Source organism: Morone saxatilis, unplaced genomic scaffold (genome assembly GCF_004916995.1).
Source record: "Morone saxatilis isolate NCDOM2014 unplaced genomic scaffold, NCSU_SB_2.0 Contig12, whole genome shotgun sequence".
Classification (NCBI taxonomy): domain Eukaryota; kingdom Metazoa; phylum Chordata; class Actinopteri; family Moronidae; genus Morone; species Morone saxatilis.
Genome location: NW_023339674.1, coordinates 17,556,333 through 17,574,301, shown reverse-complemented (window position 1 = coordinate 17,574,301; position 17,969 = coordinate 17,556,333). Strand labels below are relative to the sequence as shown.

The 17,969-nt window shown below is 41.4% G+C and overlaps 3 protein-coding genes across 3 annotated transcripts in view; 2 read left to right on the top strand and 1 right to left on the bottom strand.

The window, feature by feature from the left end:
• Window positions 1–202: 202 nt before the first annotated feature.
• On the top strand, window positions 203–11,236 carry crlf1b (cytokine receptor-like factor 1b). The gene is made up of 8 exons (XM_035652647.1): window positions 203–373; window positions 2,675–2,953; window positions 3,967–4,096; window positions 4,319–4,491; window positions 6,591–6,748; window positions 7,590–7,758; window positions 9,042–9,223; window positions 10,119–11,236. Exons 1-8 carry the CDS (start codon window positions 313–315, stop codon window positions 10,140–10,142), a joined length of 1,176 nt encoding a protein of 391 aa, XP_035508540.1. The 5' UTR covers window positions 203–312; the 3' UTR covers window positions 10,143–11,236.
• A 40-nt stretch (window positions 11,237–11,276) lies between these two features.
• rex1bd (required for excision 1-B domain containing) lies at window positions 11,277–14,582 on the bottom strand. The gene is made up of 5 exons (XM_035652645.1): window positions 14,447–14,582; window positions 13,484–13,566; window positions 13,094–13,298; window positions 11,932–12,020; window positions 11,277–11,717 (listed from the first exon to the last, which is right to left on the bottom strand). Exons 1-5 carry the CDS (start codon window positions 14,459–14,461, stop codon window positions 11,645–11,647), a joined length of 465 nt encoding a protein of 154 aa, XP_035508538.1. The 5' UTR covers window positions 14,462–14,582; the 3' UTR covers window positions 11,277–11,644.
• Window positions 14,583–16,284: 1,702 nt separating this feature from the next.
• The window catches only part of fam78bb (family with sequence similarity 78 member Bb), a 3,211-nt gene continuing 1,526 nt past the window's right edge, over window positions 16,285–17,969 (top strand). The window contains exon 1 of the mRNA XM_035653840.1: window positions 16,285–16,962. Within this exon, the coding sequence (XP_035509733.1) occupies window positions 16,586–16,962 (377 nt within the window). The 5' untranslated portion in view covers window positions 16,285–16,585. The remainder of the gene's footprint in view (window positions 16,963–17,969) is intronic.

Genomic DNA, 17,969 nt, shown 5'->3' with positions numbered 1-17,969 from the left:
TGTGTGTGTGTGTTGTGGGGGTGTGTCAGGGAGGGGACAGTTGAGGAGCACTAATGAACTGTGGCTGTGTGGGAAAACAAGGGAGGGGCATACAGTGTGGGAACCTGAGTGTTACAGCAGAGTCACTGTGGAGTTAAAAGGAAGCGAACCTCGTGTTTCACTCAGTTTGCTCTCCTGACTTCCAGAGAAGAGAAGATCCGCCGGAGAGCTGCTCCAACCTCTCCCCCTGTCTGCGCTCCACATCCCGGACTCAAGAAAAAGGGGAACGGGCAGGAAGGGAAATTAGCAGGAAAACCAACACCTGGAAGAACCATGTTCTCCTTCATGTCTCTCCTCCTGCTCCTGGTTCAACATGTGGTTTTGTCCTCGACACGTAAGTACCAAACGACAGATAGACAGGCAGGCAGGCAGGCAGGCAGACAGGCTGTACATTACCGCTGTCTGTCGGTTCAGACCGCTGTATGTTGGGATGTAGAGGATCAGGGTTTCATGGTGTGAGCTGCAGCAATATATGAAGGCTCCAAACCAACAAAACGAGTTCATGTTTTAACTTCACCTTTTTATCACCTGCCCAGGTGTTATTATCACCCCACCTATAATAATTACAATAGGTAACCACAGGAGGTAGATTTTCAAGAAATTTCTATGCTTGTTAGTGTGGTGATATGGGTAAAATCATCTATCACAGTGTATGTGAGTTTGTATTAATATATTTATGTAGTGTCAAATCAATAGAGGAAGAGTTTATGGATAAAGTAACCAAATGTTTTTTAATTAAATATCTGTCAAATCATAACATTTCATCAAATTAATGCAAAAATTATATTAAAGAATTGTCTGATCCAGTTTTTTTTTCAGACCGATATCACTATTGACATATGATAGTTTAAATGATGTTTGAATGATAACTATGTATCTGCTATTATACTTTTTAATTTAACATAAACACATTTGATAATACTTACTGAATTCCTTAATGTTTTTATGACCAGTACTACTGAGAGGGACATTTTACCGTTTAAATAAACTTGTCCATGCTCTCTGATGGTTGCTATGGATATGCTTATATATTCTAATATAATATGATATAATATATAACGACCTCCAACATTCCTGTAGTATTTCTGTACTTTAAGTTCTTGTTATTTATCAGCTGCAGTCAGTCAGTAACAATCCATGACTGACCACGAGAACCTTATACAGTCAGAAATACTAATAGGTATAACAACCTTGGTATAAACAGTGTAAACAATATATATTGTCTCGTGGTATATGTCACTAAATCACACAACCGTATTTATTTGGGAAACATTTGATTAGATTGCACTGTAACCAGCTAATGACGTAGTGTCAACAAAAACAGAAATTCTAGCCTAATTGAAGCATTTTCCACTTAAATAAACCCAGATGCAGTGACACCACATTAATATGAGTAATCATTAGATGTAATTGTGTACCCAATGGTGGAAAAGACTGAGAACAAGACCCATTAGACATGGCGGTGATGTACCCGATGAGACTAATTGAAATAAACAGTGTTCATCTGCGCTGTTGCATGAAGGAAATGCAAGAAAGATAACAATATTCTAATTCAGTCTGAGAAAATGATCTGCAAGCAGCTTCTTTTATGTGTGAGGAAAAAAACATGTAAAACACACGTATTACTGCTCTCTCATGTAGATACAGTTTATATCTCTGAAAATCTTTCTTCATATTCGATGCTACCGAGTCCGGTGAGGCTGGAAACGGCGCAGTGGCACATATGTTGGAAAGCTTGTCCACCACCCACCTGGAGCACGGTTAATAAAACTCTACACATTAACCCTCATATCTCTGTGAAGAAGGAGCCCAGTGGTCACATTCAAATGCACTGCAGAGGGTTTCTCATGGGCATCAATCATAAAGGCAAAACCTGGAGTCTAAGAGGGGTCGGGGGATGGAAAAGCATTCAAGGATTTTACCGACAAACCAGGGTGACCTTTCTGACTGATCCTACTGAAGCTCCATAAATCCACTTCATTACTGGGTCATAAATATGTGCTGAGCTGCTGCTCTGTTGTGGTGCAGTGCTGCTGCTGCTGCTGCTGCACTCCTCCTCCTCCTCACAAACACAAAGTTTACTTATGGTTGGGAAGAAATGTTGGACACACTGCATCATTTCCTGTTGGAAGCCCCTAAACTAATCAAACTGCAGAGACTAAAGCCAGCCGAGGGCCTAATGTGTGTTATTGATAAGAGTCTAATCAGTGGAAGTTGTACGCTTGTTAGTAGTGGCCTTAGAAATATATAAATCATATAAAAAAGTAGTGGAGTCCTGCACACGATCAGCAATGAATTTAAACATATTTACATCCAATAATTAGGTAAATTAGTACTAAAACTTGATTAAACATGTAGCCCATTCAAGGAAAATTAAATTTTCTAAATGATTAATCTTTTAAGTCATTTATCAGACAAAAAACAATTTATTTCGATTTTCTTAATTTTATATTTTTGTAAAATGAATATATATGGATTTTGGAAAAAACAAGAAATTTGAAGTCGTCACCTTGGGCTCTGAGAACTTGTGATGGAAAGTTTTCACTAACAGACTTTAATGAAAGCATTACATGAAGAAAAGTGCATTACAACAGAAAGAAGCTTTAATAGCAGAGTTTGTGTGTCCACCCCCCAGATGTAGCAGTGATTTCCCCTCAGGATCCCGTCCTGCATATCGGCTCCAGTCTGACAGCCACCTGCACGCTCAGCCCCGAGCTAGGCCTCCACGCCAGCACGTTGTACTGGACGCTTAACGGGGTGTGGCTGTCCAGCAGCACGTACAGCGTGGTGAGCCCGGACATCCTCAGTGTCACTCTGCACAACCTCAACGGCTCCCGGCAGCAGTCTGGAGACAACCTCGTGTGTCATGGAGCAAATGGACACGTCCTGGCTGGTTCGTGTCTCTATGTGGGCAGTAAGTGGAGGCTTTTCTGTTTGTGCAAAAGCATTGTTATTGGTTCATTTTCCTGCCACCTGTGTTTGTAATGTTCTTTTTTTTAAACTAAGTTTTATGATTCCATATTATACTGTATATTTCCATCTTCAAAAACTGGTGTTTGTGTCCCTAATTTAAACCAAAAGGGCATTCAAATGCCACAAAAGCATTAGTAATATTCAGAGGAAATTAATATTTTATGAACAAAAACATAGTGAACCTTGTAATTCCAAATTCAGGATGTTAAGAAGCCAGTTGTGACAATTATTTAGAAGATATATATCATCTGAAAACGTGATATAAGATGTTTGTTAAACATAGTCTAAAGCATTCTTTCCTAATTGAACTTCCCGCCCTAATTAGCTATTTTAACATTCATTTAGATAAATACAGACCCAAATAATAACACATGAAAGGAAACTCTCTTGGAAGCATATTTTATGTTGTTATTAATGTACACACACACACACACACACACACACACACACATGAATGAAGATGAAACAAAACAAAGACTAGTTTCAATCCATTAAAGTCATCAAATAAAGAAATCTAAAAGGATTATGATGTGTTTCCCCTCTCAACAGTTATAATACAAATCATAATTAATAAGATAATTGAAGCTTCTATTGGGAAAAAATGTTGATCTGCTGTTTATGTATTTGGGTAATCTTGATATAAAAAGTTAATGAAACTTCATCAGACTCACAAAAACTTTTGTTGTGAACTAATTTTTAGTTGCACATTAAAGCCTTTTTGATTATAATCAGTCGGTTTTATGACTAATCTGCTTTTTAAAATACACTGGCTTGATGTAGTGAAAAGAAACTGGCCTTCACTCTCTTAAATTTCAGAATTAGATCAAAAGAAAATAATCTTTTATAGTTTTTATAGTCTTAATAACATTTCATTTGACTTCACCCACTTTTCACTTGATTTCAGTTTCTCTAAACATTGTTTTTTCATCGTTCTTTTTTTTTTTTTTCCTCCAGTGCCTCCAGAGAAACCAGCCAATTTATCGTGCTGGTCCCGCAACACGAAGGACTTGAGCTGCAAGTGGAGCCCGGGGGGGCGGGGTGAGACCCACATCCAAACCAAATACACTCTCAAGTACAAATTGAGGTGAGCGCCCCAGACCTGCTGCAGCTCACAGGTGATCACCTCGTCCGACACCACTCAGGTAGACTAGCAATACATGCATTAGTGCCGCGTGCAGATTCTACACTCACAGGCTGCAGTGTGTTCTCGTGTGCTAACTGCTAAGAGTGATCAGTCTGCCTTTTTTTTTTTAACAAACGTCAGAGTTTATTTTTGGTCATTTGTGTTCGTTCTGTTTCTGTCCAGGTGGTACGGGAGAGAGAAGGAGTGTGAAAATGACAGCACAGCGAAGCAGCGTTACTCCTGCCACATCCCCCGCAACCTCGCCCTCTTCACCCCGTATGAGATCTGGGTCGAGGCAGCCAATCAGCTGGGCTCTGCCACCTCTGACATCACCACCCTGGACATCCTCGATGTAGGTGGGTAAGCGAACGTTTTTAGGTTGTCAAGTTTGTTTTGTTTTAATACAATGGCTATTTCTACCTGCCCTGTCCTCTTGTCCTTCCTTTTCCTGTTCTGTCCTTTCCTCCTTTGACATTTGTTTGTCTGCAGATCTCCTGCATATGGCACACACACTTCTCTGGAGGAAGAGGGATTTATTTTTATGGTTCGCTGCCTCCAACTTGCTGCCGTAACACCATTATAGGTTCAAGCTGCAGCTCTCAAAGATAAACTGTTTTGCTGTAAAAGCTAAGCGTCTCAGATAATGTCTAGGTACAGGTATTCCTCCAGTGCTAATGTGATAGCGTCGCATTGTGGCCTCCAGTGTGCGCCACATCTTGAAAGCGGAGTTTATTGGCGGAGCATCCTCTCCCTCCATTCATTCTCGCTGAGGAGCGGACAACTTGGAGCTGTGAGTGGGCTGGGAGAAAGGGAGGAGCGCTGCCATATGTATGACGCTTTGCACTGCCTCAACAACAGAAACAATAAGCTTGGAGAGTATTTGTTCTGGCTTTAGTTTGAGCTGAAAAACGGCGTCACACAGCACAAGTGAAGGATGTCTGAAGCAGAAGGTTACCAGCAGTAAACACTTTTACAAGACATTTAATAAGTTCCTTTCTTTGTCTTTCATGCTGCTATCCCCTTTATCTTTCCCTCCGTCTTTCTCTCCTTCAAAGCACATTATTTGTTTGCAACCTTTATTGCAGCAAGAAAGTCTAGAATGACCTGAACCAGAAATACTTAAATCTTCCACTTGCCCATTGCTCTATTGGCAAGTTAGGAGCCTCTATACATATGGCATGGAAATTTCCAAAGGTGAAGGGGTTCTGGAAAATAATGCTTGAGACTCTTTTATCATCGTTGGACAATTCATTCTCTTTTTCCTAAATGGTAGCACCACTTTGTGTTTTTATTTAACAATTATTCTCTCTTAAATGTGCCACAGAATTCTCTTCTTTCTTTTTTTAGTCTTTGTAACTGGGGCTAGCTTTTTTTTATTGAGATTTTCCAGGAAAACACCTCCTAGAACAATAGGTTAGGAATGTTTCCACATGTCTTGACAGTTTCCACAGCAGATTTTATGTTTCCACCTTTTAACAGAAAAAAACTCAGTAGGGCTTTTTTCTTAACATACTAAATATAATCCTTAGTCATTAATGGGTTATGTTGTTATACAGGGGAATAGTGTACACTGGTGGGGCACTGTTGTTTTCACCATGCGATGAAACAGACCAAATAAAGGTATGTTACTGACCCCTGTTGCTGTACTTTAAAGGGTTACTGGTCAAACTCAAAGCAGCAGTGGCAAAGCATTTGATACTTTTAGCCTCCAGTATGGGTCAAGTTTCAAAAACACTGGATCCTACACTTCCCATAATGCAACTTGATCTTCCATTTGACCCTACCTGACATCATCAGGGTTATATTCTTAGACTTGACAAAGCATCTCCTGAGCCATGGACACTGTATACAAATCTTTTTACAGAGTCCTTTAAGATATAAAACAACAAATATCACAGTTTACCTTCCTTTCTTTATACTCTTCAAAGTGACTTACAATGAATATAATTATCATCTTTTTCATAGCTGAAATAAAAGTTTTGGGTTGTTATTTTCATGATAGATTTTACCAACTGAGCATTTTCTATTCCATGCTTTCAGCAAAGAGAGTTCATTTAGAGAGAAGAATAGAATATAATTGAAAAACAAAACAAGAAACAAAGACCAGACACAGAGACAAACCCTTGATAACACTGACTCACTTTGTTGCACTTTCTTTTCTTTGAAAGAGAAATTCAGTGGAACTTTTGTTTCGTTTTTAACCTTATAAATAAAACCCACTAAATTAAACTTGTATATGAGACAGATGGCAGTTCGCTGGCTCAGCACTGATCATCCTCACTGTGGAGAATGATGAGACACGACACTTGTCTGCCCTCAGTGTTCGAGTATGAGATAATATATATTGCTTTTTCTCTCTGGAGGTCATTCAAACCTCTTCCATCCTGTATCCTTGCCCTACATACTGTACATCTGCTGTACACAAACTTTTTAACACTTGCCCTTGTCCGTGCAGTGACCACAGACCCTCCTGCCAACGTGCAGGTGAATCGCGTCGGCGACCTCGAGGACCAGCTGACGGTCCGCTGGGCCAGCCCCCCCGAGCTCAAGGACATCCTGTTTCAGGCCAAATATCAGATTCGCTACAGACTGGAGGACAGCACTGAATGGAAGGTGGTTCACACACACACACACACACACACACACACACACTCTCACACAAACCTGCAGACTAGCCCACTCACACTTCCTCTGTAGCTATGACACCTCTGAGGCGGCAGTAGAAATATTTGAGGTGCGGCACCGACAGATCCGATAAAGGATGAACATGAAAGTTGCTCCTGCTGCATCCCTAGTGTGTGTGTGTGTGTGTGTGCTTCCATTATAAAGCAAATAATACTCGTGTAAAAGCCTTGACCGCTGCTAGTGATTCTTTGCTGGTAAATTTTTTAAAAGCTGGCTTTGATATAAAAGTGCTGTAGTGGAGTTTTTTTAGAAACTGACATTCTTTCAAACTGCTTCTTTGATGTTTTCTGCCAACAGCCTCTTCATATTCTTCTCTCTGCTGTGTAGGTTCATACAGTCTGACTTTGAATTCTGGATTCATTATTGAATGAGAGGATTAAGCAAATAATGTTTAAATGTATTTGAAGCTAGACTACATTCGAAATGAAAACAGAACAAAGTTCAAAGTAAAAACAGCGAGAATAGATGCAGAAATAATTTTTTTCCATTCCATCCTCTCTGTCATTTTGGTCCCTCTCACAGGCAGAGGTACAAATACTTTATTGTACTTTCAGGTATCTGTACTTTATTTAAGTATTTATTTTTCTGACTTTTTACTGTTACCCGCTACATTTTTACACAAATATCTCTACTGTCTACTCTAAACAGCCTTGTTACTTTAGTTTTAATGCATTTGAGGTGATTATTAGTCATTATTTGTACTTTGTAACTATTTGTACTTCTACTTGGAAGTAAGGAATATGTGTACTTTTGCCACCTGTGCTTGCAGGTGGTGGATGATGTTGGTAACCAGACGTCATGTCGGCTGGCAGGCCTCCGACCCGGGACCGTCTATTTTGTCCAGGTGAGGTGCAATCCAGTGGGCATCTATGGCTCCAGGAAGGCCGGCATCTGGAGTGACTGGAGCCACCCGGCCGCTGCCTCCACACCCAGCAGTGGTGAGTACATTGCACCAAAAAAAAGATGCAACTCTATATGGATGCAGAGCAAATAATTACAGAAATATTAAGTATACTATAAGACTGGATTAACTAAACGGTGCCTATGAACATTCAGTACAAAATCCCCCAAATGTTTAAAAGTACAACTGAAGCCTTTCTTTCCTCGTCTGTCTCTTGTCTTAAATGGCTTTTAAATGCTTCCCAAACATCTGTGATGCCCACAAATCTTGACCATTCGTTCCTTTTCTAATAATCAAGCTTTCATCGCCAATTAAAGCAAGAAAAACAATGTCGTTATCCCTGTTTCAACATCCTGAACAAGCAGATCCAAACCGCATGTGACCCAGGAGAAACCAAACATCAATAGGCTAGATACCTTGATAGAGATCTCCCAGCAGTGGATTAGAAGAACTGCAAAGAGCCAGGGGGACATTTGATAGATTTTAGTCGTTGGCTTCAAAGATTGATCAAGTTAAAAAGCTGGTTGTCTGTCCGCGGCACACACAGGGCCTATAAAGCTTGAGTGGAAGCAGGTTTGGGAGCAGGAGGAGCAGATAATGAGTTACACTGGTCATGTGGTATTTACTCCGCAGAGGGAGGAAGTCGTTATCAGGCTCTGTTGTTTGCCATGAAGAATTGATTGTAGCAGACTTAAGACTTTCAGTAGCATTAAGCCTCCACATTAAAAGTTGAACAAAAAAAAACATTTCTCGTTCTATGAAACCATGAATGTGGGTCCAAACATGGCAACCCATCCAGTAGTTGTAAAGTGGTGGACTAGCTGCCATCCCTAGAGCCAGGCTGTTGGCATGCATAAGAACAATTCCCTTTATTTAACAATGTTAATCCACTCCAGAGCGGTCTGGGTGCATTAAAAAACAACAAGATAGCAATTAAAACATATCAAATAAAAATAACAGTCAAGTAGATAAATGAACCCAAAAGGAAAATGTTCTTTACTTGTGTGAATGTGTTTTTTATTGTATTTTTTAAAAAACCTTTTATGGGTTTTGAGTTTGTTTTTTATTTTATTTTTGGTGAAAATGTCGACCGCATGAATTCATAGTTAGAAAAAGTGCCAAAATAATGTCAGTCACATCTATGCTGACACACTACATAGTGCTCATCTATACACCACCTTGTACCAACACTTGTCCTAACTATAACCTTGATGCTGTTCTCTCACCCTCCCTCCTCTCTCTTACCTCCTCCTTTCTTCACTCACACTCTCTTTGTCTCTCTCCTCCTCCTCCTCCTCCTCCTCCTGCTCTCCCCCCCAGAGCGGCTGCAGAGTGGCTTGTGTGATCCGAAGCCCGGCGAGCAGAACTCCACCCTGCGGCGGGAACTCAAGCAGTTCTTCGGCTGGGTCCGCAAGCATGCGTATGGCTGCAGCGGCATGTCAATCAAACTGTACGACCAGTGGAGGGTGTGGCTGCAGAAAACGCAGAAAACGCGCAACCAGGTAGGTAAGCAGAATATCTCTCTCTCTCTCCCCTCCCTCTCCCTCTCCCTCTCCTCTCCCTTCATTATCTCGCCGCTCTCCCAAACACAAACAGCCACTGCTGCATTGAAGTCCTGAGCTGAATTTCTGACCCTGCCTTTGTTGTGCCATGTGGTCAGCATTTTTCACAAACCCAAAGGGGACTGATTTCTCTTGAACTGGCTCTGTGAAGTTTCAGTCCGTGCTTTATGATCAGGTAAAATGTGCGGTTTTGACTTTACTGGCCCAGAAGAGGGAGCATAAAAGTAGATATGCACTCTGATTTTATTACATATTTTAACGATGTAGACTTACGATCTTCAGCTGACGACCACAACAAACAGAAACGAACATGTAAATGTAATTATCAGCCCGCTGTAATGTTTTCCTTTTGTGCTTTTTGTTTTCTGTTGGCGTGAGGAGCCCCTTTCCCAAAAATAACTCAGGCCAAATGGCACGCAGAGCCCCAGCATCGTCTGGGTGTTTATGTGACTTTGTGAGGAGTTCAGATCCTTTTCGAGCCACATCCTGTACTGCTCAGTCCTCGAACTCACTGAAACCTTCACTCCACCTGACTCAATTAGCTCAGCAGTCTCCGGGTTTTTGTGCTTTATAGGGCACACGCTGTCTTCTGAATAATGTCTTTGTTCACAAACCGTGACAGGTTCCCATTGATTACCTTGAGAGAGAGAGAGGTAGCAGGGGGCTGGGGCGCGATACACAGAGAATAAGAAAGAGATGATACAAAAAAAAGAAGGAGCAGAGAGGACGATAGAGAAGTGGCAGCCAGACTGAGCAATTATCATGATGATTGTAAATTACATGGTCTCTCCTGTTGAATTACCCCAGTATGAACCATCTGCTTTTGTCTTTTCAGATTCTACAAGACGATAATTCATAGCACCTCCGCTCTGCACCACTGTGGTGTTTAATTCAAGAAACACTGACAGATAACTGGCCCCGAGGGTCCCAGCTGTGTGTGAGAGGCCCAACGCCCTCAGCCTGAGGGATACTGCAGTGTTTGGTCATACTGCCTTAACTTGAGTTTAAAGGGCCCGGGTGGAAGATAAGTAAAGTGAGACAATGCAGCCTTTTTCTGCCATTTCCGCTGGTCAACTGTCTGTTAGATCTGTTTGCACAAACACAAGTATGCGGCTTCTCAGTAACTGCACTTTTATTCTGGAAAAAAAACAAACGTTATCTTAACAGTTAAGACTTTTTAATAATTTTAAGTAAGGTAAGCAAGTCTTTAATGCTACTTTGACGTTAAATGGTGCTACATTACTGAAGCCTCAAGCAAAAAACAAGAACAGAATAGCAGCGGCAGTGACATGAGGGAACAAAATGTACAAAACAACCCTTAAACTACTGTTCCAGGTCAAGAAACAAACAAACAAGTATTTTTTGTAAAGCTGCGGTGTCTGAATATATGATATATGTTATGACCTTTAGGATTATTATGGCCTGAAGGATAGTATATGAATATCACTACATATGTTACTGTTCAGGGTGCGGCTGCTATTAACATTTGTTTTCATTATCTGACTAATCTGCTGATTAGTTTCTCGATTAATCGTTTTGTCTATAAAATAAAATGCCAGTGACTGTTTGCTAAAGGCTAAGGTGACATCTGCAAATGTTTTGATTTGTAATTTTTTATATATTATAATTATATAAATCAGAGAAAAGCAGAATAAAGTGGAACCAATGCGTGTTTGCCATTTTGTAATAAAAACTGTGTTCTCGCTCAGTGATAAATAAATTATCTGTCTTTAACGCAGTAATCAGACATCAAGTGCCAGATAAACCAGTGTTGGTTCTATTAGTAATTAAATGATAATATAATAAGGCCTCACTGTGTAAAATGTATATACTGTCCTGTGTCTGAGCATTTAAAGACATTTTAATACATGTTTATATTTTTTATAACCATATTTAAAGAATGTTTTTTTTGTCTAAGTTATATTCTTTTACTGCATCAATAATGTATCTGACAAATCCTGTGTAAAATGTACAGAACAGTAAAGAGTAAAACTTGTCTTGGAAAGTGTTTTATTTAAAAATACAATTCATCAAGTAAACAAAGACAGTTGGATGAGCCTCCAAGAATTATTAAACCTTTTGAGTATTTACACATTTCATCACAACATAAACAGAAGTTTTTGTTTCTTTCTGATGCATACATTAACAGAAACACATGACTACAGACAGAAACACACCAGAATGTGAAACCCCCCCTGGGTGGAATAAGACTGCAGCAGCAAGCAGGGTGGGGCCAGAGGGTGATCAATAAGTGCAGCTGAGGAGTCCAAGAAGGAAGTTGCAGCAGAGCTGAGTCGATCTCCCGGCTCCGCTGTCTGGTGATGCGAGAGGGGCGGCTGCAGGCCTCCTGGGAGCCACCTGTCAATCACTCTCCTCGGAGTCATACTTAAAGTCCTGCATGATCTCACTCAGAGCTTCTTTGTTCTTGATGATCCTGGACAAGGAATGAGCCCAGAAAACAGACGGTTACAAACATTTGTCAATGTGTTTTGACAGTTTCATGATATAAGAGTGGAAACAAAGGACAGTCTGTTAAATTATGAGGAAACGGGAAGTTGTGCAGCCGACAGCAGGCTGATAGTCAGTGAGTAAATGGGTCAGCAGGGAGCTAACGCAGTAAACGGAGGGGTGGTTATAGCTGCTCTTACTCGTGCTTGATCTCCTGAATCTTTTCTTGACAGCCTTCGTCCTCCGGGTGATCCTGGGCCCGCTGCCTGGCCAGCTGCAGCTTGGCTGTCTGTTGAGAAGGCACATCAGATAAGATTTATGCAAACCATTCATTAGTGGAGGATGGAGAGGAGACAGAGTATGAACTCTAAGATAATAGGGGCTTTATGACATTACTGGCAGAGAGGACGTTGAGTTAATATGACAAAAGGAGCGTAAAACTTCATAGAGAAGTGCTGCACATCAACTCTGAACACCAGATGTGTTACATGTGGGCTGTATAAGAATGTGGGAAGCACCGAAGCGTTAATGTTTTAAAACCAATTTCACTCAAACTGTCTGTCCAACCAGCGTCACAGACAGACTGCAGCTTTCATGTCACTGGAAACAGAACCACTTTAAAACTTTGAATAATTGCAACTGAAGAGGAATTAGTGTTTGCTGTCCAGTCAGCACAAAAAGCTCCAAATAATCCCATCAGGAGCATCGTGCAGTAAGTGGTGCTTCCCTAAAACATTTATGTCATTTCTGATTATGAGTCTTTGAATCCTGAACATGATGATAAAACCGGTACTTGCACAAGAACTCTGCCTCCTTGTGGTGAAACAGTGGAACTATATCAAACAGACCAAAAGTAACTATTTTAACAGACTCTTGTAAAAGGCCATAAAGCAATCCTGATATTTAATCATAATGAAAGAATATGAAGAATTTACAAACGACAGGGTTTACAAAAGAAAATACTAATTAATTAATTAATCCTCCAATACACATCTGTATTTACCTATAAAAAGATTACATAGACAGATTGTTGTTTAGCTATTTTACTCGTTTGGATTTGACTGATTTCTTCAGTTATTTATGAATCTGTTTAATTCAGTCTATTTATGGATTGATTTATTCAGTTTGCCTGTATTATTTCTTCTTTCCAACCCTTTAAAATATCAATCTGTTCATGTAGTCTTTAGTTCATCCGTACGAAGACATTTGTGACCGGTGTACAGTCTTAAAAATAAAGGTATAAAGTCCCCCATCCCACAACAATGGCCAGTGTAGCGTTAAATAAAAGCATATATACACACATTATTACATACATTTCCTTGTATTGTACACTGCTGTAGCACACAGTGAGTGTTCACCTACCAGTTCAAGTTTCTGCTTCTCTTTGTTCTGCAGCTTTTCAATGTGCTCAGAAAGGTCTGGCCTGTCAAACTCGTGGTGCAGCCTCCCCTTGATCTCCAGCACTTCCTTGGAGAGGCCGCAGAAGGCCTGCGTTATCTCATGGACCAGCTGCCTGTAGTGGTCGAAGTCATAATGCGGCCCTGTCCTCAAGTAGGCCTCGTGTCCTCTGGAAGGCAGTGGCGGCCAAAACAAGACCAAGAAAAACACAGGCAGAAACCAATGATGTAATGTATAATTCAGACTACTATGTTCACGTGTCTGAAATGAAGAACAGTGATCACTGGAGGAAATGTGCCTGTTAAAGTATGTGTGTATAGTTACAGGCAGTAACAACAACAGTGTGGTACATACTCTTCAAACAGCTGATACGTCTCCACCCGCTCAGACTGAAGGTGATAAAACCTCTGGATCAGGGTTTTAAAGTCTGTAGGGACCTAAAGGGAGAAAATGATATAAAGTGAACACATAACATCTACAAGTAGGGCTGTATAATATGGTAAAAATAATATATATTGTGAATATTTTGACAGATATTGCAATTTTAAGATAATTTTTGCATCACAATGTTCATTTTCACTGAGGCTCATGATGGTCTCTATCGAACAAACATGGTTTCTTGCATCTGGAGAACTTTCTAAGACCAGGATGTCTCTGCAGCACTACAGCACTTCATTATAATGCTGTCCATATTGCGACTTTCACTTGAATTTGATTAATTGTGCAGCCCTATCTAGAGGGGAGGATTTATTTTACTGCTGAGGCAATTAACAGATTAACATAATTAATCATTCCAAGTTGGTTATTATTATTAATCGTCGTCATCGTTCCTTTAACCAAAAGATATACGTATGAAAAATAAATTTAAAATAAATATAATTAAAGCTTTTGCAAATATTTGTGTCCATATTATTATAAATCAATTATGTTCTGGCCTTTAGACAGACGAAGTAAGCACATAACCTGTGCTTTTTTTTACATATTATGGGCTAAATAATTAATGGATGAATCTAAAAAAAATTATTTATTGATATTATATTATATATTATTGATCGAATACAGTTATATTGAGCGAGATGACTAGGCAGTAATTAGTGTTTATCAAAATAAAATAAAGGCTTTCTTCATGGCTCATCTGCTTTAGCTACAATAGTTACAATAGTTACAATAGTTACATTAACAAGCACTGACTGACAATAATGCAACAACTTCAGATACACTAGTTACCATTAGCTTAGCTTTAGCTCAGCCCATGTGGAAGTATTAGCTTTGAGTCTCTCAGATATTTAATTGTAGAATAAAATGTCAGACACTCACCATGATGACCTGCATGAAGTCCTGTCGCTGAGTTCCCACCGTTTATACCGCTGACATGTTTTATATTTTACAAACTCGTTGTTGTTTCTCTGCTGTGAATCAGCAGCCTCACTACCCTCACGCACGGAAGTGACGTCGCTGCGCAGTGTATGCCGAGGACTTTCAAAATAAAAGGGCGCATGCAACAACGGACAGTTCCGCTGGTTTAAACATTGTTAAAACCTTATGTTTATTACATATATTGTATTTGGGATGACGTTTCCCTGTGTGGCGATGCTTCATACAGCTGTGACAGTGTCCATTAACCCACACAGGTTACTACTGTTTTTTGCAGTGTGTATAAAGAGTCTTGAGTCTTTGTTTATAGATCCAAAGCAAAACTGTTTTATATTATTTATTATTTGAAAGTGAAGTGAAATGACACTGGTTTATCTGGTATTTCAATAAAGCGTGATGATCTGGGGTGGGTGGAGCTAAAAGTTAAAAGACAGGTGCTGTAATTATCTTTGCTATAGGTCATCAGTGTATCTGTTGATAGGAAGAAGATCAACACAGAGATTCAAAGTTGATTTTTGACTTTGGAAACAGCAGTTGACAAAACAATCTCACGACAAGGTCCACTTGGTAGCTTTCTTTTTTCAATCTCATGTTTTAAACCAGCATAGAGGAGAAGTCTGTAAGTAAAATGCTGAGAAAATAAAATAAATAAATCTGAGCACCTAATTTTCAGTGATACCTGGGCAAACTCTACCAGCTGTTAAAAATATAATGCACTTTAACAGCTAGTAGCTGTATATAGGCTCCCTTGTGAGTGTTTAGGAAATACTGTAACGGCTTTATTTTGAAAAATGCCTCTGGCAGCTGACTGCCACAAGCCAATCAAGTGTTTTTACACTTAAAAACACACCATCTCTGTCTATTTCATTTAAGAGGATGCATTATTAAAATAAATAGTGAAGTTTAATAAGCGCAGTATCTGGGCTAAATAGTTCCAAAAACCACACCTAAGCTGTATAAAGACTACCTGTTGCTTCTGCAGCCCCATTAATAAGAATTACAGCCCATCCACTGGAGGCTTATCTGGGCCTTGTGCGCTTTGTGTTTATGCGATTAGAAAGCATTACTCCAATATGGAGGAGAGAGGTCGTAAAGCTACTACTGTGCAGACGCGGGCACTCCTACGCCTTCAGTCTCCCTCCGCCGCTCATTGGTCCATTGAGCATCTTCAGCACCACGCAGGCTGAACAGCGACACACAGCCATGCAGCTTTCATCAAATGAGGATGCCGAGCGGCGACCGCTGCGCTGCACGGTTCCTGTGACTCTGTTTGTCTCATATTATTATGAAGCTTAATGCCATTGTTTCACCAGTGTGTGACAGAGCTTGCCAGCCGGGTTATTTGCATTGTCTCCCTCCGTGTGATCGGGAACAACCCGCCTGTGTCGTCTAACTCTGCGAGAGAAAGCTGATTTTTTTTCTTCTTTTTTTTTCTTCTCCTCCCTCATCACAGATGCTCGGACTCCCAGGTTTTTGTGTGTTTCACCGGGTTTCCCCTCCGTCGAGTCGACAGGCATGACGGAGAGCAACGTCGCCGCTCAGGTTATAGGCAGCAGCGTCTCATGTACAGTGCCGCATCAACAAGCCTCGCCGCCCGACCACCGGGTCCCCCTGCCGGCGCCCCGGTGCCCGCCGGTCCCCCGACGCCTCGTGTGACATGACAGCTCGGGGAAGGAAGAAGAGGATCAGAGGTTACGGGCAGGGGTTTCACAAACAGGAGCGCAGGCGGGTCCGGTCCCTGAGGAGAGGGCACACAGTCACAGACAGTGTGCACTGTTCGAGTGGAGTGGGATACAACCATACCGTATCAAACATTCATGTGATACTTCATTAATCCCTGCAGGGTGTTTCTCTTGTGGCTTGCAGCCTCCAGAGGGGTCAGAGCCCGGGGTTAGCCTCAGAGCAGCGCCCCTGGAGCGGGTTGATGTGCGGGCGCCTGCTGACACACACACACACGGGTAGGGGGATAGAGCCTGGATCCGGGTCTCACTGGACCCAGCTGTCCCTCACTGAAGCCTTATTGTGATTCTGATCCGGGCCTACAGCGTGGTAGCACCCACCTTTGCCTTACAGTCTCATCTGATGCACGGCCTCACGGTGTGGGTACTGGTCGAGTCCCGGTCAGCAGTGCTGCTCCCCAGGCCTGTCAGGCTCTCTTGGCTGCTCCTGACCATCACCTTTACCTGCACAGCCATGGGTTGCATCCAGAGCATAGCCTGTAACAAGTCACGCATCAAACGAGAGAACATCGTGGTGTACGACCTGTCCGCCACCATAGACCACTGCCCGACTGTCATCGAGGAGAACTCGCCCATAGTGCTGAGATACAAGACGCCCTATTTCAAAGCCTCGGCGCGGATTGTGATGCCCCCTATTCCGCGCAACGAGACATGGGTGGTGGGCTGGATCCAGGCGTGCACCCAGATGGAATTTTACAACACCTATGGAGACGTCGGCATGTGAGTTCACACCTCTGTCACCTGCGTCCCCATTACACTACCCACTTGACATGCTTTCAGATGCAAAAAAAAAACCGAACAAAACAAAAACAAAACAAAAACAAAAACGCGCGCTGTGTCCTGCGCGAGGGTTTGCATGCATGCTCGTACACCCGGTGTAACGATGTGTTCGCGCTTTGTGCATCACACTGAGTTGCATAGAGGAGCATTTGTGCACGCAGCAGGTTAACTGTGCTCGTCAGCCTCCTTCATTCAGACGCCCACCGACAGATTCTGTTCCTGTGACTTTGGCACCTAAATAGAAAAGCTGCTATTAAAGGAGCTAAACAACAGTTGATGCTCTCACACTCAAATTGTGCCCACGGAGACATGTCCTCCCCCACACCCCCACCACACACACACACACAGCACACACACACACACACACACATATATTTTATCTGGGGGGCATATGTGTGGGGGTGTTTAATCCTGCTGGGTTTATGGAGGGGGTGGGTGTAAGGGGTGAGAGGATAGGGCTTAGGGGTGGCTGTTCATCAGATTGGTCATGAAAGCACAACAAATAGATGGAAGGGGGCCACCAGCTGACAAACTTTGGCAAAACAATGAGATGATGATAATCCACTGACACACTTAAGCACTACATATCATGTAGTCTCATTGCAAGTCTGTGTCTGGATACCAACTTTAAAGTCTTTGTGAAATGAGCTCCTGTTCTTGCTCTTGTAAACAAAACAATATAACTTTTCATTCCTCAGACACACAGGTATGCCAACAATGACTTAAAATAGTTACTTTATCACCAACATTTAAAACAGAGGAACTCATAATTTGACAGGTGGCTCATTTGTTTCAGTTTTTGTTGCTGTGAAAGTAAGTTTGACTTCTTCATCAATTTATCTGTTCATTATTTTTTTCATCATTTAATTGATGTCAGGAATTGGCGAACGATGACCTTTAAAAGTGTCCAAGAGATGACATTTTAAAATGGTTGGATTTGGCAAAGA